The sequence below is a fragment of the Micromys minutus genome (assembly GCF_963924665.1).
Source record: "Micromys minutus genome assembly, chromosome: 22".
Classification (NCBI taxonomy): Eukaryota; Metazoa; Chordata; class Mammalia; order Rodentia; family Muridae; genus Micromys; species Micromys minutus.
In genome coordinates this window covers 7,322,255-7,342,785 of record NC_137957.1, presented here as the reverse complement: position 1 = coordinate 7,342,785, position 20,531 = coordinate 7,322,255, and the positions used below count along the sequence as shown (strand labels likewise).

Genomic DNA, 20,531 nt, shown 5'->3' with positions numbered 1-20,531 from the left:
AGCTCCACCTGCCTCTGCCTCACTGGTGCTGAGATTAAAAGCATGCACTGGACTTGGGGCTACCTTCTGAAGGCCTCTACTTAAGTGGCTCTCAAACACACACAACCAGACCTCTTGGGGATTCCAGTAAGCAGCGGTTTTGAGAACCATTGGCCTCCGATAGTCATTTTACACCTTTGTTCACCCGGTAGACATGGAGCCTTAGCCCTGGAGACACAGGGACTCACTGATGGCCGTGAAGAGTCCAACAGTGACGGTACTGAGCACTTCACCCTGTTCTCTTACACCCAGATGAACGAGGGAGAGAGGAAGGCATAGCCTTGGAGGAAGTCTGTCAGTCAGGGTTTGGTGATGGGTTTTGTTTTTTTTTTGGGGGGGGGCGGAGGTTGGTTTTTTTGGAGACAGGTTCCACTGTGTAGCACTGGCTGTCCTGGAACTCTGTGTAGACCAGGCTGGTCTCCAGCTCACAGAGCTCTGCCTACCTCTGCTTCAGTGCTAGAGATAAAATCTAGGGCTCATGTACGTATGCTGGTTGTTTTTTTTGTTTGTTTAAAACATTTTTTAAATGTAGATGAATACACTATTGCTCTCTTCAGACACACCAGAAGAGGGCATCAGATCCCATTACAGATGGTTGTGAGCCACCACGTGGTTGCTGGGAATTGAACTCAGGACCTCTGGAAGAGCAGTCAGGGCTCTAACCACTGAGCAATCTCTCCAGCCCTGTGTATAATGTTTCATTGAGTTGCAAGTGAGGAGATGGAATCTGCTGATTTCAGTCACTGCCCTCCTAAGCATCTCCACCTGGGTTCACAGGAGTGTCTATTGATGTTAACCGCCTTCTCTTTACAGCCTGGTTTCCCTCAACAAGCCCGGAATGAGGAAAACACCTCCCATCTTCTCCTCTCACACCAACTGGTTCCTTATCCTTCCTACATTTGTTTATGTACTGAACCCAGGGCCTCGTGCATCCCAGCCTGGGAGAGCTACATCCCCAGCTCCAGATATTTATGACATGGTCAGATCCATCTCTAACTCAGAGTCCGAATGAGCTGTGGGCAATCCTGTGGAGGACACTGCCCCCTTCTCTTCCCGGTGGGCACCTTTACCAGGGGCTCCAATAAAGTCAGACTTAAGAGGAAGAGACTCTGCCTCAGCTTGTCTGCACCCCGCAAGCCCCAGTCAGGGGGTCCCAAGGGGAAGGGGGGCTGTTGAGCTGAGAACTACTAATGAAGCCTCAGCCAATTAACGCCCGGTCCAGGGTTGGGGGCGGATAAAATTAGCAGCCAGGGCTGCGGGAGGGAGCTGAAGGCGGGAGGGGGAGGGGGCGGGGGTGGAAATGGTGAGCAGCTGGCTGAAGGGGGCTGTCCGCTAGCTATCCGCTACCAGCAGGGACTCCGCCCCGCCCTCCAAACCTGAGCCGGTCCCTTCCCCCATCACCTCGTCCCAATGCTCCCTCCCTCCCTCGTCCGTCTGCAAACTCAGCGCCCACGAAATTAGGAAGGAAAAGGAAGATCGATGGCTCCAGATGCCACAAACACCGTTCCCCTTCCCTCCCAACCTTCCGCTTCTCTAAGCCCGGTGGAGCTTACCAGGTTGTCATCGCTCTGCCTACGCTGTCCCTGCTTCTCCACCCCACTCAAGGTCTTCAACCTCCTTTCCCCTAAATCTCCCAAACAGACTGCCGGAAGTCCCACCCCAGGTCTAGTCCCCGCTCTAATTGCCTCCACGAGCGTCTTCCCACCTTAGATAATCCCCACCTGGGCAGACGCACCTTTGGTTGCTCACTCCTTGATCAGGTCTGAAATGAACTGCAAGGTGCTGTGTCTGTTAGTCTTTGCCTCGGTTTCACCAATGTGCGCCAAGAAGTCCAGGTTAGCCTCTGCCAGACAAAAACCCACACCTACCCCCGCTCCTTTCCTACAAAGGTCTCACACAGGCGAGTATTGGATTTCGCTTTATTTGGTTCCCTTCCCGTCTGTTTTGGTCTTAAAAAAAAAAAATCACGGAGAGGAAGCAGCCAGAGGGTAGGTGGAGCTGGACTGGGGGCGCCAGAGGGAAATGGGAAGGCAGAGCGCATGGGCCAGGCAGAGCCCCTTGATCAGGACTTTTACTTCAGCAAGGTTAGGAAGGGGGACTGACACGGGGCACGCAGAACGGGAAATGGCTAGATGGGCTTTTAGACTTTTACAGTCTCGGAAGGGAGGACTAGGGCTCGGGGAAGGAGTGCCAGGCCAGGCGTCACTGCGGCGGCGTGGGCAATACGTATTCATGGGAACCCTAAGAAACCCTCAAGCCCCACCTACTCTGGGACTATGCTCTTACTCCTGCAGTTTACCCTTTGAAGGGACCACCCCAGTCTCAGGGACACTCGGTACCACTAGGAAATGGAGGGCCACACTGGCTGATAGTCCCGGGGAAGGCTGTTTTTCTCCACCTTACCCGTAGTGGAAGAAGTGGGGGCAGTCACAGGAGCATGGGGTATACAGGGAGGGGGTCCCACCTACTGAGACTGCGATCTGGTGGGAAGCTCAGGGCCCAGGACAGGGGCGTTATCCAAAGTAAGGGTGCTCACTCTGGAAGTTATAGTCTGGACACACCTTCTGCACCAGTTTGTAGTCAAAACTGAGGAAGGAGACGAAGATACAGATGACTTTGAAGGGCTTGGCGCAGAGCCAGGCAGCTTGGCTCTGCGTGTGCTCGGTGAAGCACACCTGTGACGGGTCGTACAGGCACGGGCGGTGCTTGCGAGCGCGGTTTGTCTTCTCGTATTCCACGTGGCAATTAAAAGTGCGCGACTCTTTGGCCCCGGGAACTCCCAGAGCGCCTCCAAGAGGACCGGCAAGAGCGCCCCCGAGGTTACCCCCCAGCCCCTGCCCCGCCATCCCCAGAGGGGGCCCCAGTCCAGGAAGCACCCCTTCTAATGCCAGCGTGGACTGTAGAGGGTGGGGGGCAGGCCCAGGCAGCCAGACTCCCCCGAACTCCACACGCTTGGAGGGCGGCACGATACTAACACTTAGGTTACCCAGGCTGGAGGAATTGTGACGGAAGTACACACTGAAGGTACCGTTGACATGGTCCACGATCTTGCCGGTCACCAGCAGCGAGAACTTGAGGGTATGCACACGAAAGTAAAAGTCCCCCCATCCGAAAATCTTCTTGGCGCGGGCCGCTTTAATGGATGGCTTCCTTTTGGTGCGCGGCACGGGCGGGCCCCCGGCTGCCCCCGGCTTGGCCAGCGCCCCGGTGTGGTTAGCCGGCCAAGCCCAGCTCCAGGAGCGCACCGGATTCAGGCCCTCGGAAGACGCGGGCGCCGGGAGCTGCTGGCCGCGGGCGCCCCCTCCGGCCATGGCGGGACGCAGGTCCAGGTACTGTGGCCTCCCGGACTCCACGATCTGGCCGCAGACAGCCTGTGTGGGGAGAAAGAAGGGAGACGCTGGCCTGGGCCACCCACAGCGGTGGCTCAGACGTGTGCTCTGGGGTCAGACATCGAAGCCCTTTCAAGCTCTGTGATCTTGGTCACGTCATTTAGTGTATCTGACCGAAGCTTCTGTACCTGAGAAGTGATCTGATGAACGCTAGGTTGTCACAGAGCTCCAGGGTGGGCATAAAGACAAAGCCAGCTTTGGTGTGGGTGAGGAAAAGGGAGAGGTCCCTTCTGGATAGTCCGTTCTGTAATGTTCCCAGTGATGGGCCTGACAACGGAGGTAAAGAGATGGGGAGAGCTTCCTGACTTCTGCAGTACCATCTCCATCCTATCCTTCATCCTTCCGGGAGGGGCCTCTAAGAACCCCTCGGCTTGGAGGGGCTGGAGGAGTCACCCTGCCCGCCCACGGTGCTGGCCTGTCTCAGGTGGCCAGGGATCTGGGAGACAGCGCAGATGCTAATACAAGATGGATCGAGAGGCGGAGCGGCCGGGCCAGGTCCGGGCCATCAATTATCTTGGGGTGTGTGTAGAGGGGTGGCCGGGAGTGAAGGAGCAGGGAGAGAGCGACGGGAGAGTGAGAGGAAGAAATATGGAGATGGGAGATGCCGCTCCGCACAGGGAGCGGGAGGGAGGGGAGCGGAGCGTCAGAGTGTCAGTCAGCCAGCACTAGACCCCACCGGTAGTGTGGCCCTGACAGCTGCCTGCCAGTCCCTTGGGAGAGGCAGTTCCACGAGTGCCTGGGGTGTTGTGTATATGTGTCCATGTGTTCTGTCTGGGGGAGCTTGTACATATTTAGTCTGTGAAGGCTGTGCGTGCGTGCGTGCGTGTGTGTGTGTGTGTGTGTGTGTGTGTGTGTGTCTGTATTGCCTATGTACATCAGCCTGAGGAGGCTGTGTGTGTGTCTGTGTGTCCCATCTGCTCTCAATGGCTGCCTATTCATTGTGTATTTGTGCCTGGATTACCTAGGGTATATCTGTCTGTTGTGATATGTGAAACTGTGTGTCAATTTGTGGTAGTGTGTAGCTATAGTATCTGTATGCCCATGTGTGCATGTATATATATATATATAATGTATGTATTATGTGTGTATTATCTATGTGTATGTATGTATGTGTTACATGTGTGTATGTATGCATGTATATATGTATGTATTATCTATGTGTATGTATGTATGTACTGTGTATTATGTATTACATATGTGTGTATGTATGTATGTAGTATGTATGTAGTATTATGTGGTTGTGTGGTTGTCTAGAGGTGTTACTTTTCTTGTGAGTGGCCCTGTGTCAGGGTCTTTCTAAGTGTGTGTCTGCAAAATGAGAGTGCCCTGTGTTCATACCACAGGAGTGTGTGTATTATACACACACACACACACACACACACACACACACACACACACGACATGTATTTTCCTACCAACCTTTACAAATTGTGTATGAACAACAGGCATGCTGACTTTAGGCTGAGGGACTCTTCAGGGGGTCAAAGGCCTGGAAGCACAGGTGACCTGTCTGTTTGCATACACCCGCGTCTCTATATACACTGTGTCCACAGGGGACAAGAATGGCCGAGCTGGGCTAGAATCTCTCCTGGCTGGTCTCCGTCCCTGCGACGCCTGGGTTATTAATGCCGCCGCCCGCTCATCATACATATTTATTGCCCCCTCATTTCTTCTCCTATCCAGTCCTCCTCCCAACCCAGGTGAGGGTGGTGGAGGTGGTGAGAGTGATTGACTCACGAAGACAAGCAAGAGCTAGCATCTAACGCCCAGAGGGTGCACCTGAGTCGGGCTGGGGATGGGGGCTTAGGATGGAGAAGGGGGCAGGGGAAAAGCTGGGGAGGTGGAACTAAACCCTCCTGGAGGGCGCCGGAGACAGAAGTGAGTGAGGCTTCTGGGAAAGCCAAAGGGTGGGTCGTTGAAATCTTACCCCCTAATCTCTCCCCCTCTGGACCAAACCCCTCCTGTTTCTAGTGAAGTCCTGTTTCCAGCTGGTCCAGCCCCCCCCCCCAAGCTGCTCAATGCTAGGACATCAAATGCCACCAAGCTACTACTTCCCACGACATCCTTGAGCTCTTTGCCCTGCACCTAACCCGGAGACCTGCTCAGGGCTGCCGGGCTCACTCTCAGAAAGAGATGGGGGAGGGGGTGAGGTTTGGCAGGACAGAGAGGTGCCAGGATGTCCCCCCACCTCTGATCCCAGACAAATTGCTGTCTCTGCTTCTGTGATCCTGGCAAATCCCTGGGCTTTGGTACCCATAGCCCCCACCTACTGCTGGAGACAGCTAAGATAAAAAGGAAGAGTTGGGGGGGGGGTAGGCAGCTGAAGCGACCTTGGGAGTGGGGAGCTTGGACCAGGAGGGGCGAGAGTCTGAAAGGAAACGAGCCGAGAAATGGGAACACGGAATAAAATAAAATAAAATCCTCCCTCTGGCTTCCTTGATCGCTCACGCTCGCTCTCCCTCTCTTGCTCTCCCTCTTTCACTGGTTCTCTCTCTCTCTCTCTCTCTCTCTCTCTCTCCCTACACACACACACACACACACTCTCTCTTTTTTTCAATCTCTCTGTCTCTGTTTCTCCCCCTCCACCATCTCTTGATTTCCAGTTCTGGGGCGTCCCCCTTTCTGTCTGTCCTTCTGGCTGTCTGTTTTAGCAATGGGTGGGGGCAGGGAACACAAGGTGGTATGGGAGCTCCTTTTTGCCACAGCCACCCCCTTCCCAATGACTGGGCCTGAGCGGGGTGTTGACCAAGGGGAACTCCTCCCAACTTGAAAGCTAGTTTAATTAAACTAATTGGGCGCAGTGACATTTGCAGAGGGGAGAGGCTAGCAGGCTGGCTGGCTGCTGGGGTAGGAGGTGGAGGTGTGGTTAGGGGGGCTTTCAGTAGACTCCTTCGGGCATATTTGGGAGAAACTCAGCCAGGAACACTTTGCCCCAGGGCAGCAGGCCCACGCACCTGAGGGGGAGTTGAGGCCACCTCCTGATGCTAAACAAACTCCATCAAGGCTCTTTGGGGATAGGCTGGCTGGCTGGGGATTGAGAGGGAGGACCGGGATGACAGGCCCCTTAGCCGCATTGCAGGGTGCACTCCCCAGGGGCCTCCAAACTAGTCCGTTGCTTCTCTTTTCCCTTTGGGTCAGAAAGAACTTACAGTTCATCAGAGGAAGAAACCAGCCTGGGTTTGGGGAAGCAGGTGATGTGACTACTGAGTCTATGCAAGGAGAGAGTCTCTGCAGTCAGGTCAGGGTGGGGTGACTGGGAATAATGGTGTATGTGCCAGGGTGGGGGTGGACAGGAGGGCTGAGGTGAGAGCTAGGGCAGAGATGGTTTGGGACTAGGATTGGGTACTAGGCTGGTAGGAGCGCAGTGTACCAAGATGAGGATCCACAAAGGTAGACCTGGGGACAAGAATGGAGAGGTTGGAAATGACGACCAGGTACTGGGCAGAGACCTAGAAGGCGATGATGGGTCCGGAGGCCAAAGATGGGACCTGAAATGGGACGGGCACGCTCAATGACAAATGGGCTCTAGAGACTGGCTGGCGTTGAGTTGAAGATGGGCCAGGGAGACAGTGACAGGGACAGGATGGGGCAAAACAGAAAGGGGGGAAGGAAGATGGCTGTTAGGAAAGAAAGATGCTGATGGGTAGAGAGACCTAGGAGATGAGGTCGGGGAAGCCACTGGGAGGGTTGGAATGGGAACCAGAAAAGTGACAGTATGGAAACAGCTTGAGGACAGGTATTCGGGTGAGACAGGAAAAGGCAGAAGGCCAGCTTCACTATCAAGTTTGGGAGGGGGGTCAGGCAAGTGGAGGCAGTGACACCTCTTCCAGACACTCCTACAGAGCAGGGTGAAGGTCTGCTGGGGAGTTGGGCTCTGTCCTTGGGCCAATCGCCCTCTCCCCCGCAGCCCCACCCTCTCGCCTGCCCGCGGCCTGCTGCACAAGGCTCACCGTTATCTGAATTTTGATTTTATTTTATTTTATTTTATTTCCTTGCTTCCTAGAGCCGGCGCGGTCCCCCCGGGAACGGCTGCCCCCCCGCCCCCCGCCCCGCGCCTCACTTTATTATTGCAATAAATGTGCCTATAAAGGCGCCGGCTCCAGGGCGCGGTGGGGGTAGGGGGGAGCCGCGGAGCGGGGATGTAATTTCCCGAAGCCTGAGCCGGAGGGGGAGTGGGCGGGGTGGAGGTGGAGGAGGGGCAGGCGGGGGAGAAGGGGAGACTCGCCAATTTCCAGCGTTCAAGGCCGCAGGAGTGCTCCCTGTCCCGGTTCTCTGCTTCTACTGTGTGTCTTGGGAACCCCTTTACGCTTGAACCAAAAAAACCTCTCTTCACAACCCGACCCCCTCTCTGTTAACCTTGTCCCCTTGCCCACACCTATTCTGGGTTACAGGGTTTTCTATTCAAAGTTCCCTAGCTCCCTGAGAATTGCTCCTTACTGACCCAAGGGTCCTTCCACCTACCTGCTGGCTTTCAATGTTTTTCTTGCCACTCTCCCAACTGTGGGTCCCTGACCCTAGTGACTCTTCTTAACCTGCCTTCTGCTTCCTTACCAAATATCTTCACCATTGCCTCTTAGAGCTCTGGCTAGCTCCTCAGCTAGCCCAACCATGACCCTCTGTAAAGTCTCTTTTCCAACAGTGCCCCTCCCATTCAGGATCTGAGGTTTGGCTGCAAGCTCTGGCCCAAGGGGACAGTCACTTTAGACCCCCTCCTCCAGTATCCCTGGCCCAGCTGCGGCCCCTGATTACCCCAAATCCCAGCCAGCAGCTCTGGGACCAAGCCCAGGCTGGTGCGTGCCTAAGTGGCCCAGCCAGAGATTAGTTAGGGGGCTTGAGGAGGGTAAGGAGCTAGAAGGTGGTGGTTGGCACAGGGTTGTGGCTGGCCTAGACTGAGAGACTTGTGTAGCTGTAATCCTTCCCTGAGGCAGGATAGAGCTGAAAGGTCCCACAGGACCCCCTCCCCTGTTCTCCCCCAGCTAATTAGTGATTAGTGATTAGTGATTAGTGACTATTGATCGCCTGCTGTTTCTCCCAGTAGGCAGCTGCTTTGGCAAGGGGCAAGGAAGACAGAGATACAGAGGGAAAGGGGGTTGAAGACTGTATTGGAAAGATCCTGAAGCTGCCAGTCCAGCCCAGAGGCCCTGGAGCGATGGAGGCCTGGAGAACCAGAGCCTGAGAGGGGTCTCAGGAGCCTAGAAGTAGAGGAAGAAGCAGAGAAGTCCTGAGGGAGGCAGGGCAGGAAGCATGGATAGTCAAGATTTTTCCACTAGCTCTCTTAAGAAATGCCCCCCATCAACGGGCACACTCAGTGCACAATCATGTTCACACTCAGGTGGACATATCTGAGGCTCACAATCCATGCTTGTTCAAAATCTAGCACACTCACAAACCCAGATTCACATACAAATAACAGATGTGCTCCAGCATTGCAAACACATCGGAGACCCTGGGGGGTGTCTGTGCATGTGCACACACCCGACTGTTCTACTCATAGGTCCATCTGAGAACAGATTTCCTCACACGGCCCTATGCAAAGTAACAGGTATTCACACATAAACATAGTCCCTCACGCGGCCACAGGCTGTACCAAATGGCAGACAGGCACTTCCCTGCTGATTCCGACATAGCCACCCCGCAGCTGCAGCTCTTCTCACAGGAAGACAGATTCCCATCTCTCCTCATGCTTAGCTTCCTCAAGTCTCTACCAGATGTTTCCTTCCCCTTCAGGGGGCAAAGGAAATTAAACCAGATCTGTCCACAGGGGAGTTAATTTGATGGGAAGAGAGTGGAGAAAGCCAGTGGGGGTGGGGGAAGGACCAGGGCAATGTATCCTTCCCTCCTCTGTGACCCCAGGCCTTCACACTCTGTGGTTTTGGGCCTGACCCTCTCCTGCAGTCTTCCTGGGTGAAACCAGGCCTTAGGTTCAAAGGAAGCTCCTACCAGAAGCAGCAATTTTTACACCGGGGGCTCTTTCTTTTTTAAAAATTAATTCATTTATTCTTATGTATTTATTATTAATTTATTATTGTCCCGTTTCCACTCCCTCAAGGTCACTAGGAAGCCGGGCTTGGGAGAATCCGAGGGCTCCACTACTGGCTCACTGGGGCAGTGTCCACCCTACTGTAGTTATGGGGACACCACACCAGGGAAGGGCTCTAAATGTTTTGGAGAATTACTGGACTCTCTTAACGGCTGAGGATTGAGGTCCAAGAGTGAGGGTGTGTGGAGCCAATTGGTTGCCCATCAACTAGGTAGGTGAGTTGAGAAAGGAAGTCGGGGGCCAGGGTCTAAACCACCCTCGTTGATCACACTTCAGGGCACAAATAGATGGCGGTGGCGGTGCTGTGAAGCAGGCACAATCACCCGTGGAAAAAACGTCTCCACGGCAAGCCATCACATATATTCACCCTGGGTGCCAGCGCCTGAATTCCCTGGACACAGGCTAGCATAAAAGGGCGGTTTTAACCCATACACTCCACATCGACACGTACGAGCCCATTTGGGCTGAAGATCTGAAGCCAAGAGTCAGGCAGGATGAGGTCTGGGCCCTTTTAGCCTTTGGGTCACTCAGAAACCCCAGGGAAAGAGAAGGGTGGGGGCAGGGAGGAGATGGGAGGAGAGACTCCTCTCTTAGGCAATAACCCCTGTCCACCAGGCGCGAGAGGGGGGTGTGTCTATGAGGTTGTGCAGGGGAGATTGTGTCTCCGCGGGAAATGTGATGGGAGATTGTAGCCAAGTTCAGCCCTGCTGGTGTGGGTCCGTGTAAGCGCGTGTGCCTGGGCAGTGTATGTTCGGATCTCACAGAGCCTACCTGGCATTATGACAAGTAAGGAGAAGAGAAATGGGAAGGTGGAGGGTGAGGGGTGGAAGGACAGACAGACAGAGAGGGAGGCATGCGAGGTAGGTGCGGAAATAAGGCTAGGCTAACACCCTCTGGCTTGTCTGTCTGTCTCACACTCCTTCTCTGTCTGGCGCGCTCGCGGGTCGCGCTTCGTCCCCTCCCCCGTCGCGCCTGAAGCCGACCGGCCTCCACCCAGCACCTTCTTCTAACCCTCAGCCAACTTGCTGGGTGCGTGCCAGTCCTAAAGCGGGCAGTCTGTCTGTCCGCGTCCCCCACGACGCACAAAGTTGGGACGCTTTAGTGCTGGGGACCCGGCAGACGCACAGAGCCCCCTGGCATGCAGGGTTCTTCCGTCCCGGACCCCATGCCTTGGTTCTGCCACCCTTACCTTCCTAAGGAGCCAAGGACCAAAGAGCAAGAGGAGCCATTCCGGGAGCAGCCGCATCTTCCCGGGCGGCCGAGCGGGTCGGGCAGGGCGGGTCCCCGGGCCAGCCGGACTGGGCGGAGGGCAAGGGGCGCCGGGCTGAGGGCGACGGCGCGAGCAGCGGGAGCGGGCGGCTCGGCCCGCGGACTGAGCGCGGAGCGGAGCGCGGCGCTGGGGGCGGGGCGCGGGCGGGGGAGAAAGTTGGGTCTGAGTGGAGCGGGCGGGCGGAGGGGGGGTGGGGGGCGGGGCTCCGTGGTGCTCCAATCCCGGCCGCGCCCCGCGCGCCCCCTCCCGCCCAGCTGGGGGCACGGAAGGTGACTTTCACCGCGACACACCTCGGACACGCCCCTGGCTCAGGTGTGAAGCTGAAGAGGGTCAAGGGGTTTGGGGGGGCGGCACCCCAAAGACGCCAGGTCTGGGCGCGGATGAGGGCTAGGACAGGGCGTGGGACTCTGGGCTCCAGAGTGTGAACGGGAAGGGGGCGTCGCGGAGCATGAGCCCCACCAGGCTGGGCGGCGCCGCAGGACTCTGGTCCTGTGATGCCCGAGGTGGGTGGGGAGTGTTTCTGTGCTCCTGGCAGAGGGGGGTCTAGGGCAGTGGTCCGGACAGGGACTGAGGTGAGGGCGGGCGGGGCCTCGGGCGACTAGCACTGAGCGAGGCGCTGACGGGGATGGATGGGCGCCCCGCGGCTCATTCGGCCTGGAGATGAGAATCATTGATCACGGACGGAAACCCCATCACGTCTGTCAATAGGGCTGACAAACGGCGCCCGCTGCTGTCCCGCCCCGCGGCACCTCTGCCGTGCCCGAACCCCTTGGCTAGACCGGGTCCTTTAAGTTAGCCCCTCGACCCACACTGTTGACCCTTGCCCAATCCAGCACGCTCTTGTTTGGGGGCTGGGCAGGAAGTCTTCAGTGCCTTCTGCCCAGTTTCTTGGTATAGTCCCTGTGCTTTCTCTCCCACAATCCCATCTTCCACTCCCAGCTCTTCTCATCCCGTCCCCTTCCCTGTCTCTGTCCTTGTCTCTGTCCCCAGCTCCAGCACGGTCTCTGTTCTCATCCTCTGGGCTGTTTCTTTCCGTCTCCTCCTCCCACTGGTCTCTCTCCCCTGCCCAGGGAGTCTTCAGCTGTCAGCTGTTGCTATGCGCTGAGGCGGTAGTGTGACCAACACCTAGACAGCAAGGATAGGACGGAGCAAAGAGATGATGAGACCAGGTATGTCTCCAGGCATACCCCACTGTGGTAGTACCCTGCTATACTGTATTGGTGAGGTCACGTTCACACACAGGCCAGCATACACAGACGGGCACACATGATTTATACACACAGGAGCATACAGTGATATACAGAAATAGCTAGGTACCCAAAGTACCCTCTTGTCTTGACAGAGGCAAATACCCACAGAGACACACACACGGGGGGGGGGGGGGAGACAATCTGAAAGACAAGCCTGAGAATATGAAAAGATCAGACACATAGGATGTGGCAGACACCAAGAAGAGGGTCAGGCAAAAGATAGGGGTGCATTCATGACACTCAAGGAGACAAAAACCAGGAAGCAGTCATTTGGGGCACAGTCAGGGCTGAAAGGATAAGGGCAGGATGGGACAAGGCCAAATGACTGACTAGGGCTGACCCCAAACACAGGAGCTGCTTTAGTTCTGGGTGAAGGCAAAGGATGGTCCCACATCCTGGGTGTGCTGAAGCCCTTGGCCAAAGTCTCCATCTGTAGGACACCTGACCCTCCCCATCACTGTTTCAGCTAATCTCAAACACCCAGTTCTCCCAGAGATTACAAGTGTGTGCTCACATATACATCTACACAGTACTCATCTCTGCGTCATCTTTGCCTCTGTCCCTGAATCTTTCCATCTGAGAATATCTGCTTTTCAATTTGATGTGGATCAGTCAGTGTCTTTTTGGTTTTTGAGACGCCCTTCCATTTGGCTGGGTGGTTGGTAGGGAGCGGGTGCACCCTTCTGGTCTTGGCCAGTAGAGGGAGGGTGCTAACCGAAGGGGTGTGCTTTCAAAAGCAGCAGCTGAGGTCCGTCTTGCTCTACCGGGGATCTTGAGGTGACAGGCAGAGAATCAGTGGTTCCCCGGGGGGCTACAGATGCAGGCTGGCAGGAGGGGGGATGAGAGGGTGGGTGGGACTGCTGGTGGTGGGGAAGGAGCAGGCTCTGGGGGAAGGAAAGAAGATGGCTGACAGAGGGTGGAAGGGTCAGCGCGAAATAGCCCAAGGGAAGGAAGTGAGAGGCTGGGCTGGGGTCCTCAGTGGCAGGTGCATAATTGGTGTGGAGAGCTTTAGGATAAGCAGCGTTACAGCAGTGTAGACGCCACCTGGTGGCCAGAAGGAGCCACAAGCCAACACTTAAGGATCAACAATGACCCCCATCCCCACCCTCATTTTATTCTCAGCAGGATTGCTCATCCCAGAGCCCCAAGAAGTCCGAGGAAGCTAGGAAGAGCTCAGAGCAGGCTTCAGGGATGAAGTTAGAGATAGGATTGAGCATGAGGGGAAGGGACGGTTTTGTTTCTGGATGTACATCTAACCATAAGCTTCCCTGAAGGGAGAAATCGAGGGAGAAATACCCGGGGGGGGGGGGAAGCCAGGGAGGGTCAGGGGTGAATTGCTGGATTGCTCCTTTGGGAGGCATTCTTTGCTGCTGTTGGGAGAGCAGGGTTCTAACCCTCCCCCAGTCCTGGACAGTATAAAGCTGCAATAATCCTCTGTAAGGGGTTCATTCCCGTTAGAAAGAGGTCCAAGGAGATCTGGAACAACTTAGTGTAAGCCTTTTCCCAGACAAGTCCTGGAATGTCTGCAATGTTTGGTGAGAGATTCGTATGTTGGAAATTGATGGGCAAACAGCCCTGCGGACTCTCCTCTCCTCTAGCTCCTCCCTTAATCCAGGTATCTAATTAAAAAAAAAAATTCTGGGTGTGCATCTGTCCCAAGCACACACATGGAGGTCAGAGAATCATTTTATGGAGTTGGTCCTCCCCACTCTTAAATGGGTTCCAAGAGCAAAAACTCAGGCCACCAGGATTGCACAGCCAAGTGTTTTGCCCACTGAGCCATCCTCTGGCCTCACAGCCAGGGTTTTACTCGTAGATCATAGAGTAAGATGTCAACATTTCAAAAGGAGCCAGGGAGCTGTAGCAGGCCGACCATCCTGAAGGCCTCACTGCCCAGTGTACTTTCTTCTTCTAGGGTGGCCAGTGTAGGGCAGGTGTACAGTGAAACACATCTATCTCAAAGTCAATGTGCTAGGACCAGGGACACCAGATCCAACCAGCATAAGTCACATCACAAGGCTCAAGGTCATTACACCAAGAAAAACAGCTCTTCCCTGCCATAGCAAGACCGTAGGATGGAGTGAGGCTGGAGACGTGGACCTTGGGATTCTCAGGCCAGCCTCCAGCACGCAGCAAGGCTCCCTCTGGTGGCTGAAACAGGCAAGCGCAGCCCCAGCTCCCAAAGTCTCACATTAGCATGCAGACACAGTGGGTTTTTTTTTTTCTTTTCTTTCTTTTTTTTCCTTTTTTACAATTTTATTTATAACAATATCTGTGTTATTTAGTTGTAAAGGAATTCAGCAAAAATTATTAAAACGTTCACGTCCCCAAAATGGGGCTGCCCGCTTGCCCTTCCTTGGTGTGCCCCAACTCTTCCTGGTCCTCAGGGGAGGGGAGGCTGGGAGACAGTTACCAAAGAATGTGTTCAGCCCTAGGAGCCACAGAGGGGGCACTGGAGAGGGGAGGGCCTGTCTGGAAGGGATGCTGAGCATGACTATCTCAGAGGTGCCCCTAAAAGTGAGAGCCGGGGCTTGGAGTGACTTCCCTCAACTAAAAAACTCCTACCTCAGCTAGAGCCAAATCTCCCAGACAGGGTCAGCAGAGGCCTCCGCCTCCCCAGAACTAACCCCTGAGAGCCAAGAAGAGGAAAGCTGGGACACCGGAGCCCTGTCCAGTGTCCTGTACAGGCTGTGCTGCCTGCTTCTGTGGGGCATGTAGGGAGCGCATGTGGACTCCTTCGTACCTTTGAGCCACAGAGCCCTCCCTGCCCCCTCAGGCAGTGGGGGGGATGCTGAGGAGCAGGCAGGGAGGAAATGCAAAGAGATAATACTGTGCTCGCTTGCTCACTCACATATAAAAAGTAATTCCTTCATTTTTACATTTGTACATCCGGCAGGGCTGGGGAGGGGGCTCATTGAAAGACTCGTGTGGCAGGGGGCCTTTCTGGGGACGTCCGCTGGGGCAGGGCCCTATGCCAAGGGATCCCCTATCTCATCTTCAGGCCCCTGGCCCAGAAGTTCTCGTTTCTCATCCGTGCTGGCTAGGGAGTGGCGGCTGCCATGGCCCCCCATGTAGAGTGTGGCATACACTGGGTTGGTGAAGTTGGTGGGCTGCAAAGAAATGAAAAAAAAATCTCTGAGGTCCATATGATTAGACTACCCTAGTCCCTATCTCTGGTTACCTTGATCACCCCCTGCCTTTGGACCCTGCTCCAGAGGTCCCTCCGATGGCCCCCGGCATACCTTGTCAGGGTCAAGAGCAAAATCAGCATCCAGTAGGCCCCCAACATCATCGGGTTCTCCACCTTCATACATCTTGTAGGTAGGGTTTCCGATTTCTACATTCATGGCTCCATTGGTCATCCGCTGGTGCTGGAAGCCCTTAGCCCTGGAGGGAGGCAGGAGTCGTGATGTTGGTGAGGCCATCAGATTTGTAAAATAACAAGCCAGAATTTTCCAGACTCCTAGTGGCTCACCCTCGGACTCGCCGTTTATACCAGAACACCACGCCTGCCACCAGAAGCAGCAGGAGCAGCAGCAGCAAAGGGATCAGGATGGAGGCCATATCTAGAGAGAGAAGTGGGAAAACGGAGTCTGAAGCCTAGGGAGATGGGAGGCACAAGGCTCTTGCTCTATGTCTTGATGTCTTGGCAGCCCCGCCCTCCACTTACGCCCAGGCTGTTGATGACTGACAACCTGCTCCTCACACCGGGGTCCTGTCATATGGGGCGGGCACCTGCAGGCAAAAAAGCAAAACTCAGTGGGCCGGCATCCCTTCCACGACCACTTTAGCTGTAGGGACTAGGCGGTCACGTCCTCTTTCCTTTGCTCGGGTTTGAGGGGGAGGGGCCGGGCTGTGCCTCGTGAGGCTCAGGCCCAACTCACTGGCACTCCGGCATCATCTTGCTGTTCATGGTGCAGGAGCCGCCGTTGCTACAGTGATCAGTGCAGGTCAGACAGCTGGGGGCGACCCGGCCATCAGTGCAGCTGTGGAAAGGAATCAAAATCTGGAGTTGGGGCTCGCAGAAGGGGCGGGGCAGGAAGGGGCAGGATGGGGGCAGACAGTTGCCTCGGGGCAGAATGTGAAGGCAGGACCCCCACTCACTTGCAGGTGACATCCCCGGTCTGCTTATTGACCACACAGGCTCCTTGGAGACAGCGACTACACTTGTTCACCTCACACCTTGGTCCCTCAAAGTAGACAGTGCAGCGGCACTGTCGGGAGCCATCAGCGGCCATCTGACACGTGCCAAAGTTCTCACAGAAGCCAGAGCACTGCCCTGTGGTTGGGAGTGGAGAGGAAGTACTTCAAACCCCACCTTCATGAGGATCCACCAGGCAGGGTCAAGGACTGTCCAGGACATATGGACGATTCCCACCTCCTCCTGAGCCCCCTAATGGCCTGTCACAGACCCCAGGACACTAGGATGTCCCTAAGCATTCAGACAGGGCATTCCTTTTTTTGAATGATCCTGACACCTGGAGGCTCCCTATACCAGGAAGGTGTGCCACCATGGTGGTCAGTGTTCCAGCCTGGGCTTGGTTCCTCTGCATACGGCTTCCATCCTCTCGAACTGCCCCTTTGGGTGCCTGCTCCCCTCTTCCTTTCCCGGGGTTGGGGTGAATACTCACGGTACTGGCAACGGTCACCCAGGAAGCCAGACAGACACCGGCACTGGGGCTGGTTGCCCTGGTTGACGGTGCAGGTGCTGTTGTTAGCACAGTGCCCGGCACACACCTGCTGGGCGCACTTGGGGCCCGTGAAGCCTGTGGGACAGCGGCACGTGGGCATACCTGGTGGGAGAGGATCCCTCAGTGAGACCGTGGCCCTGGGGACCACTGGGCCTATAGCGGAGCTGGAGGGAATTGAATCCCAGGGAAGCAACAGTCAGATGGAGAGGAGACAATTGCAGGACCAGGCAAGGAGAGCTTAGGGGCCAGGATGCTGGGAAAGGACCAGTCCTGGCTGGGGGTGTACCGGATGGGGAAGCTGCGCAGGTGCCTCCGTTGTGGCAGTATTCCCAGCACTGGTCCAGCTCACACTTGTCGCCTGTGTAACGGGGCTGGCATCGGCACTTGGGTTGCCTCCGAGCATTGAGGAAACAGCTTCCACCATTGAAGCATTGCAGGGTGCAAGTTCCAGGCCTGGGGGCTGCAGTAAGAACCCATCAGGGCACAGGAAGGGGAACAAGGTCAGGGGAGCCAGAGGCTATAAGGAGGGGCTCCTCGGGTACCCGGGAAAGGGGTGCGCATACCGTCCGGAGGGGGTGTTGGAGAGGGCACAGGCACACAGGTGCCGTTATCCAGCCTCTTTCCGTTGGGACAGGTGCAGACCGGCCCGCTGGGGCTCAGAAGACAGAGCCACTCGCATTTCTTGCGGTCGCAGGGGTTGGTCACTGCAGGTGAGTGGACGTGTTAATGTTGAGCCTCGGGACTTAGAACACCCCCCTTCTTACTGCACCCTCCCCGGGTCTTCTCTCTGGAGCACCTTCAGGCTGCTTGTGTTGATGATACAGAACTACGTCAGAGGCATGGCTCAGGCCCCCAGTCAGGTTGATCAAGGGGCTGTGTCCAAACTTGTGGATCTTGAAGACACGGTTATTGATGTAGGTGACACCGTAGATGTAGTCCTCAAACACATCGATGCTGAAGGGGTGACTTAGGCCTGGGGTTGGGGGAGAGTCAGGTCTTTAAGATGCCTGTCAGCGTGGGCACCTCAGACTTAGCATATCCAGAACAGACTATCCCTGCTGCTGGCAAAAGGTCTCATCACCCCCAAGACTTCTGGGGTCACGGGAGACTTCAGCTCCCCCACCTCTGCTGACCCCACACAACTTGAAACTCATTGGTAGAGCAAATACATGGTCAGGGGGCGCAGGCCCACAGGCTGGCCGGGTGCCGGGCTTCCGAAGAGTGTGAGCAGTAAAGTGAGGCCTTTGGGTTCAGTGGGGGTTCAGTGGGAAGCCTGTTGACAATGTTGGGGATCAAGGTTGCCAGCGCCCTCTAACCTCGTTTGCTGTCAGCAGCCACAATGGGGTCAGTGCCGTTGAGCCGGATGCTGCCGATGACTGAAAGTTTGGCATCCGCCCAGTACAGCCGTTCATTGTGATAGTCCACAGCCAGACCTGGGGTGAGAGCGCGTCAGGGATCAGCTTCTGTCACACCAGGTTGGGCGCAGAGAACAGAGCCGACTCTGCCCGGTATCCACGGCAGTGTTACCCTGCACTCCCATGGCCCTCAGCCTGGTCTGCTGGACACCAACCGCCCCTCGGCCTGCAGGGGTGACTTTTGAAGCAGCTGTGATCAGAGCCCACCCTTCCCCAGAGACCTGTGGGCCACTGAATGTTGTCCTGCACGAGGGTCTCCCGAAGAGTTCCATCCATCGCCGCCGTTTCAATCTTGGGGTGGTTCCCCCAGTCTGACCAGTACATGGTGCTGGGAAGGGAGAAATGAGTGGGTTGGGCCCCAGGGCCAAGGAGACAGAGCGAGAGGGAACAGGGGGCACCTGGCCTGGTGTGAACTCTCCTGGGTTTGTGAGGAAGCACCCTGACCCAGGCTAGCCTCGTCTGCTCTAACTACAGTGTGCTAAACCAGTAGCATCAGAGTGGGGAGAGCTGCCCCTTCGGGGGGCCCAGATCTTGGCTGCACGTGCCAGTAAAGCAGAAGTGAGCTATTCAACCGGGGAGTCCCCGACGGTGCTTTGGGAGGGCCAGGACTGGGGTAGCCTAGAAGCCTGTGGTCTCTGTTCCCTGCCTGTGGATGTCCCTACCACCTGTCTTGAGGGCCTCATGACACCAGCCCAGATACCTCCCCCCAGGACCCGTGCCCACCCCCTCAGTGGGTCCACCACGATGGCGTGGGGCTCATCAATCATGCCCGAGATGAGCGTCTTGCGGTTCTCGCCCTTCATTTGTGCCACCTCAATCACATCTCGGCCGGAGTCGGTCCAGTACACGTTCCCGGCCACCCAGTCGATGGCAATGCCCCTCGGCATCTTCAGCCCTGAAATCTAAGTGGGGGTCACGTGTTCAGGGACCGCCATCTTTTGTCTCCCTGCTTGTCACCCCATCCTCCCATCTGCCCACACTGACATGACCAGACTCTAGGTTCTTTCGTTTTTGAATAGCTCTCTATCCTAGCCCAGGCTGACCTGGGCCTCACTGTGTAGCCCAGGCTAACCCTTTTCTCTTGATTTTCCTTCCTCTGCTACTCCACAGCTGGAGCTACAGGCATGAGCCACTATGCCCGGCATAGAAAGGCTATGGGGTGGGAGTAGGGAAGTGGCTCAGTGGGGAAAGGAGCTTGCTGCCAAGCCTAAGGACCTGAGTTCAATCCCTGGAACTCCTGGTAGAAAAGGAGACACTTAAAGTTGTCCTCTGACTTCTACCATCGCATGCACATACAATGTACACGCACACTCACACACATGCACATATACATTCACACGCACACAAACTGTTTTTTTAAAAAGGCATCTACAAAGCTGGGAGTGTAGCTCACTGCTAAGGCCATTGGCTAGATCCATGAAGTCCTTCATTCAAACCCAGCAGCCAGCTCTACAAAGAAGCTTATAAGATCAGGTATATATCTTCCACCTCTGAACTCTACTTAAGCCCAGGAGAGGTGTTGCTCATCTTGTTGATGAAGTGAAACCCACGCCGTTAAGCACATTGGCCAGTTCCGACATGGAGATATCAGAGTGGGCTACGCCGCTGAGAACCCTTCTGCCCTGGTGTCCCATGTCACCACATGGCAGGGCCGTCTACGGATACTTGTTATTGCTCTGGCTGTTATCTGTGCCCAGCAGGCAGGCCTGACGCCCCTGTCTTTTAGTTTTCTGCTTTCCCAGCTCCCACATCGTCCTTTCCAAGTCAGCCCTGTCCTGGAGCTGTTCCAGCCCGTCTCTGACCAGCTGGACACTTACATTGAGGTGGGTGACTCCCCGGTCGATCTGTCTCCGGTGACGGTTGGAGGTGGTAGGAGGGGCGGCAGGGGGCAGGCTCCTATAGGAGATTGTGCCCGTGTGCCAATTAGTCCAGTAGACACGGCCGGCCTTGACGTGGACATCCATGGCGTCTATGCGGACACTCTCGTCACCCTGGAAGGCCTGCTCGTAGGCCGAGTGGGGGTGCCCCGGGAACAAGCTGCGGATCTCGTTGTCATCGGCAATGTATAGCACCTGGTACTCAGAGCCTGCCAGGTTAAGGGACTACCTATCAGATGTGCTTGAAAGGTAGACATGAGAACCCCGAGTTACATCCCTGGGACTCATATGTCCAAGTACTGGAGTAGGTGACTTCCACCCAAGACCCTGTGACGCTACAGTAGCCTCCAATGTAAGCAGACCATTTGTTTTAGACAGAAAGAGATGGTTCAGGCCCTGGTGGCAAACGGCAGCTCAGAGGGCTCGAACCTGTGCCCTAAGCTGATCCAGAATAGCCGGATCCTTCCGAAATCCACCCTTGTGCTACCTGCTTTCCCATCTGACAGTTCCAGGAATTCTGTCTTGTGGTCCCTGGGTAGCACCACCATGTAGGTCTGCCA

General features: G+C 55.7%; 2 protein-coding genes across 2 annotated transcripts in view; both read right to left on the bottom strand.

Annotated features, from left to right (window-relative positions):
- Positions 1–2,016: 2,016 nt before the first annotated feature.
- NXPH4 (neurexophilin 4) lies at positions 2,017–10,714 on the bottom strand (the record flags this gene model as incomplete). Its single annotated transcript, XM_080935317.1, has 2 exons — positions 2,017–3,410; positions 10,658–10,714. The coding sequence occupies 2 exons, from the start codon at positions 10,712–10,714 to the stop codon at positions 2,553–2,555; spliced, it is 915 nt and encodes a 304-aa protein (XP_080791443.1). The 3' UTR covers positions 2,017–2,552.
- A 4,109-nt stretch (positions 10,715–14,823) lies between these two features.
- LRP1 (LDL receptor related protein 1) overlaps positions 14,824–20,531 on the bottom strand; it is a 74,999-nt gene continuing 69,291 nt past the window's right edge. The window contains exons 76-89 of the mRNA XM_080935572.1: positions 19,912–20,180; positions 18,818–18,996; positions 18,316–18,422; positions 17,996–18,112; positions 17,476–17,652; positions 17,243–17,383; positions 16,966–17,139; positions 16,620–16,781; positions 16,093–16,267; positions 15,873–15,974; positions 15,659–15,723; positions 15,464–15,554; positions 15,231–15,375; positions 14,824–15,098 (exon numbers count right to left, since the gene is read on the bottom strand). Of these exons, the coding sequence (XP_080791698.1) occupies positions 14,958–15,098; positions 15,231–15,375; positions 15,464–15,554; positions 15,659–15,723; positions 15,873–15,974; positions 16,093–16,267; positions 16,620–16,781; positions 16,966–17,139; positions 17,243–17,383; positions 17,476–17,652; positions 17,996–18,112; positions 18,316–18,422; positions 18,818–18,996; positions 19,912–20,180 (2,045 nt within the window). The 3' untranslated portion in view covers positions 14,824–14,957. The remainder of the gene's footprint in view (positions 15,099–15,230; positions 15,376–15,463; positions 15,555–15,658; positions 15,724–15,872; positions 15,975–16,092; positions 16,268–16,619; positions 16,782–16,965; positions 17,140–17,242; positions 17,384–17,475; positions 17,653–17,995; positions 18,113–18,315; positions 18,423–18,817; positions 18,997–19,911; positions 20,181–20,531) is intronic.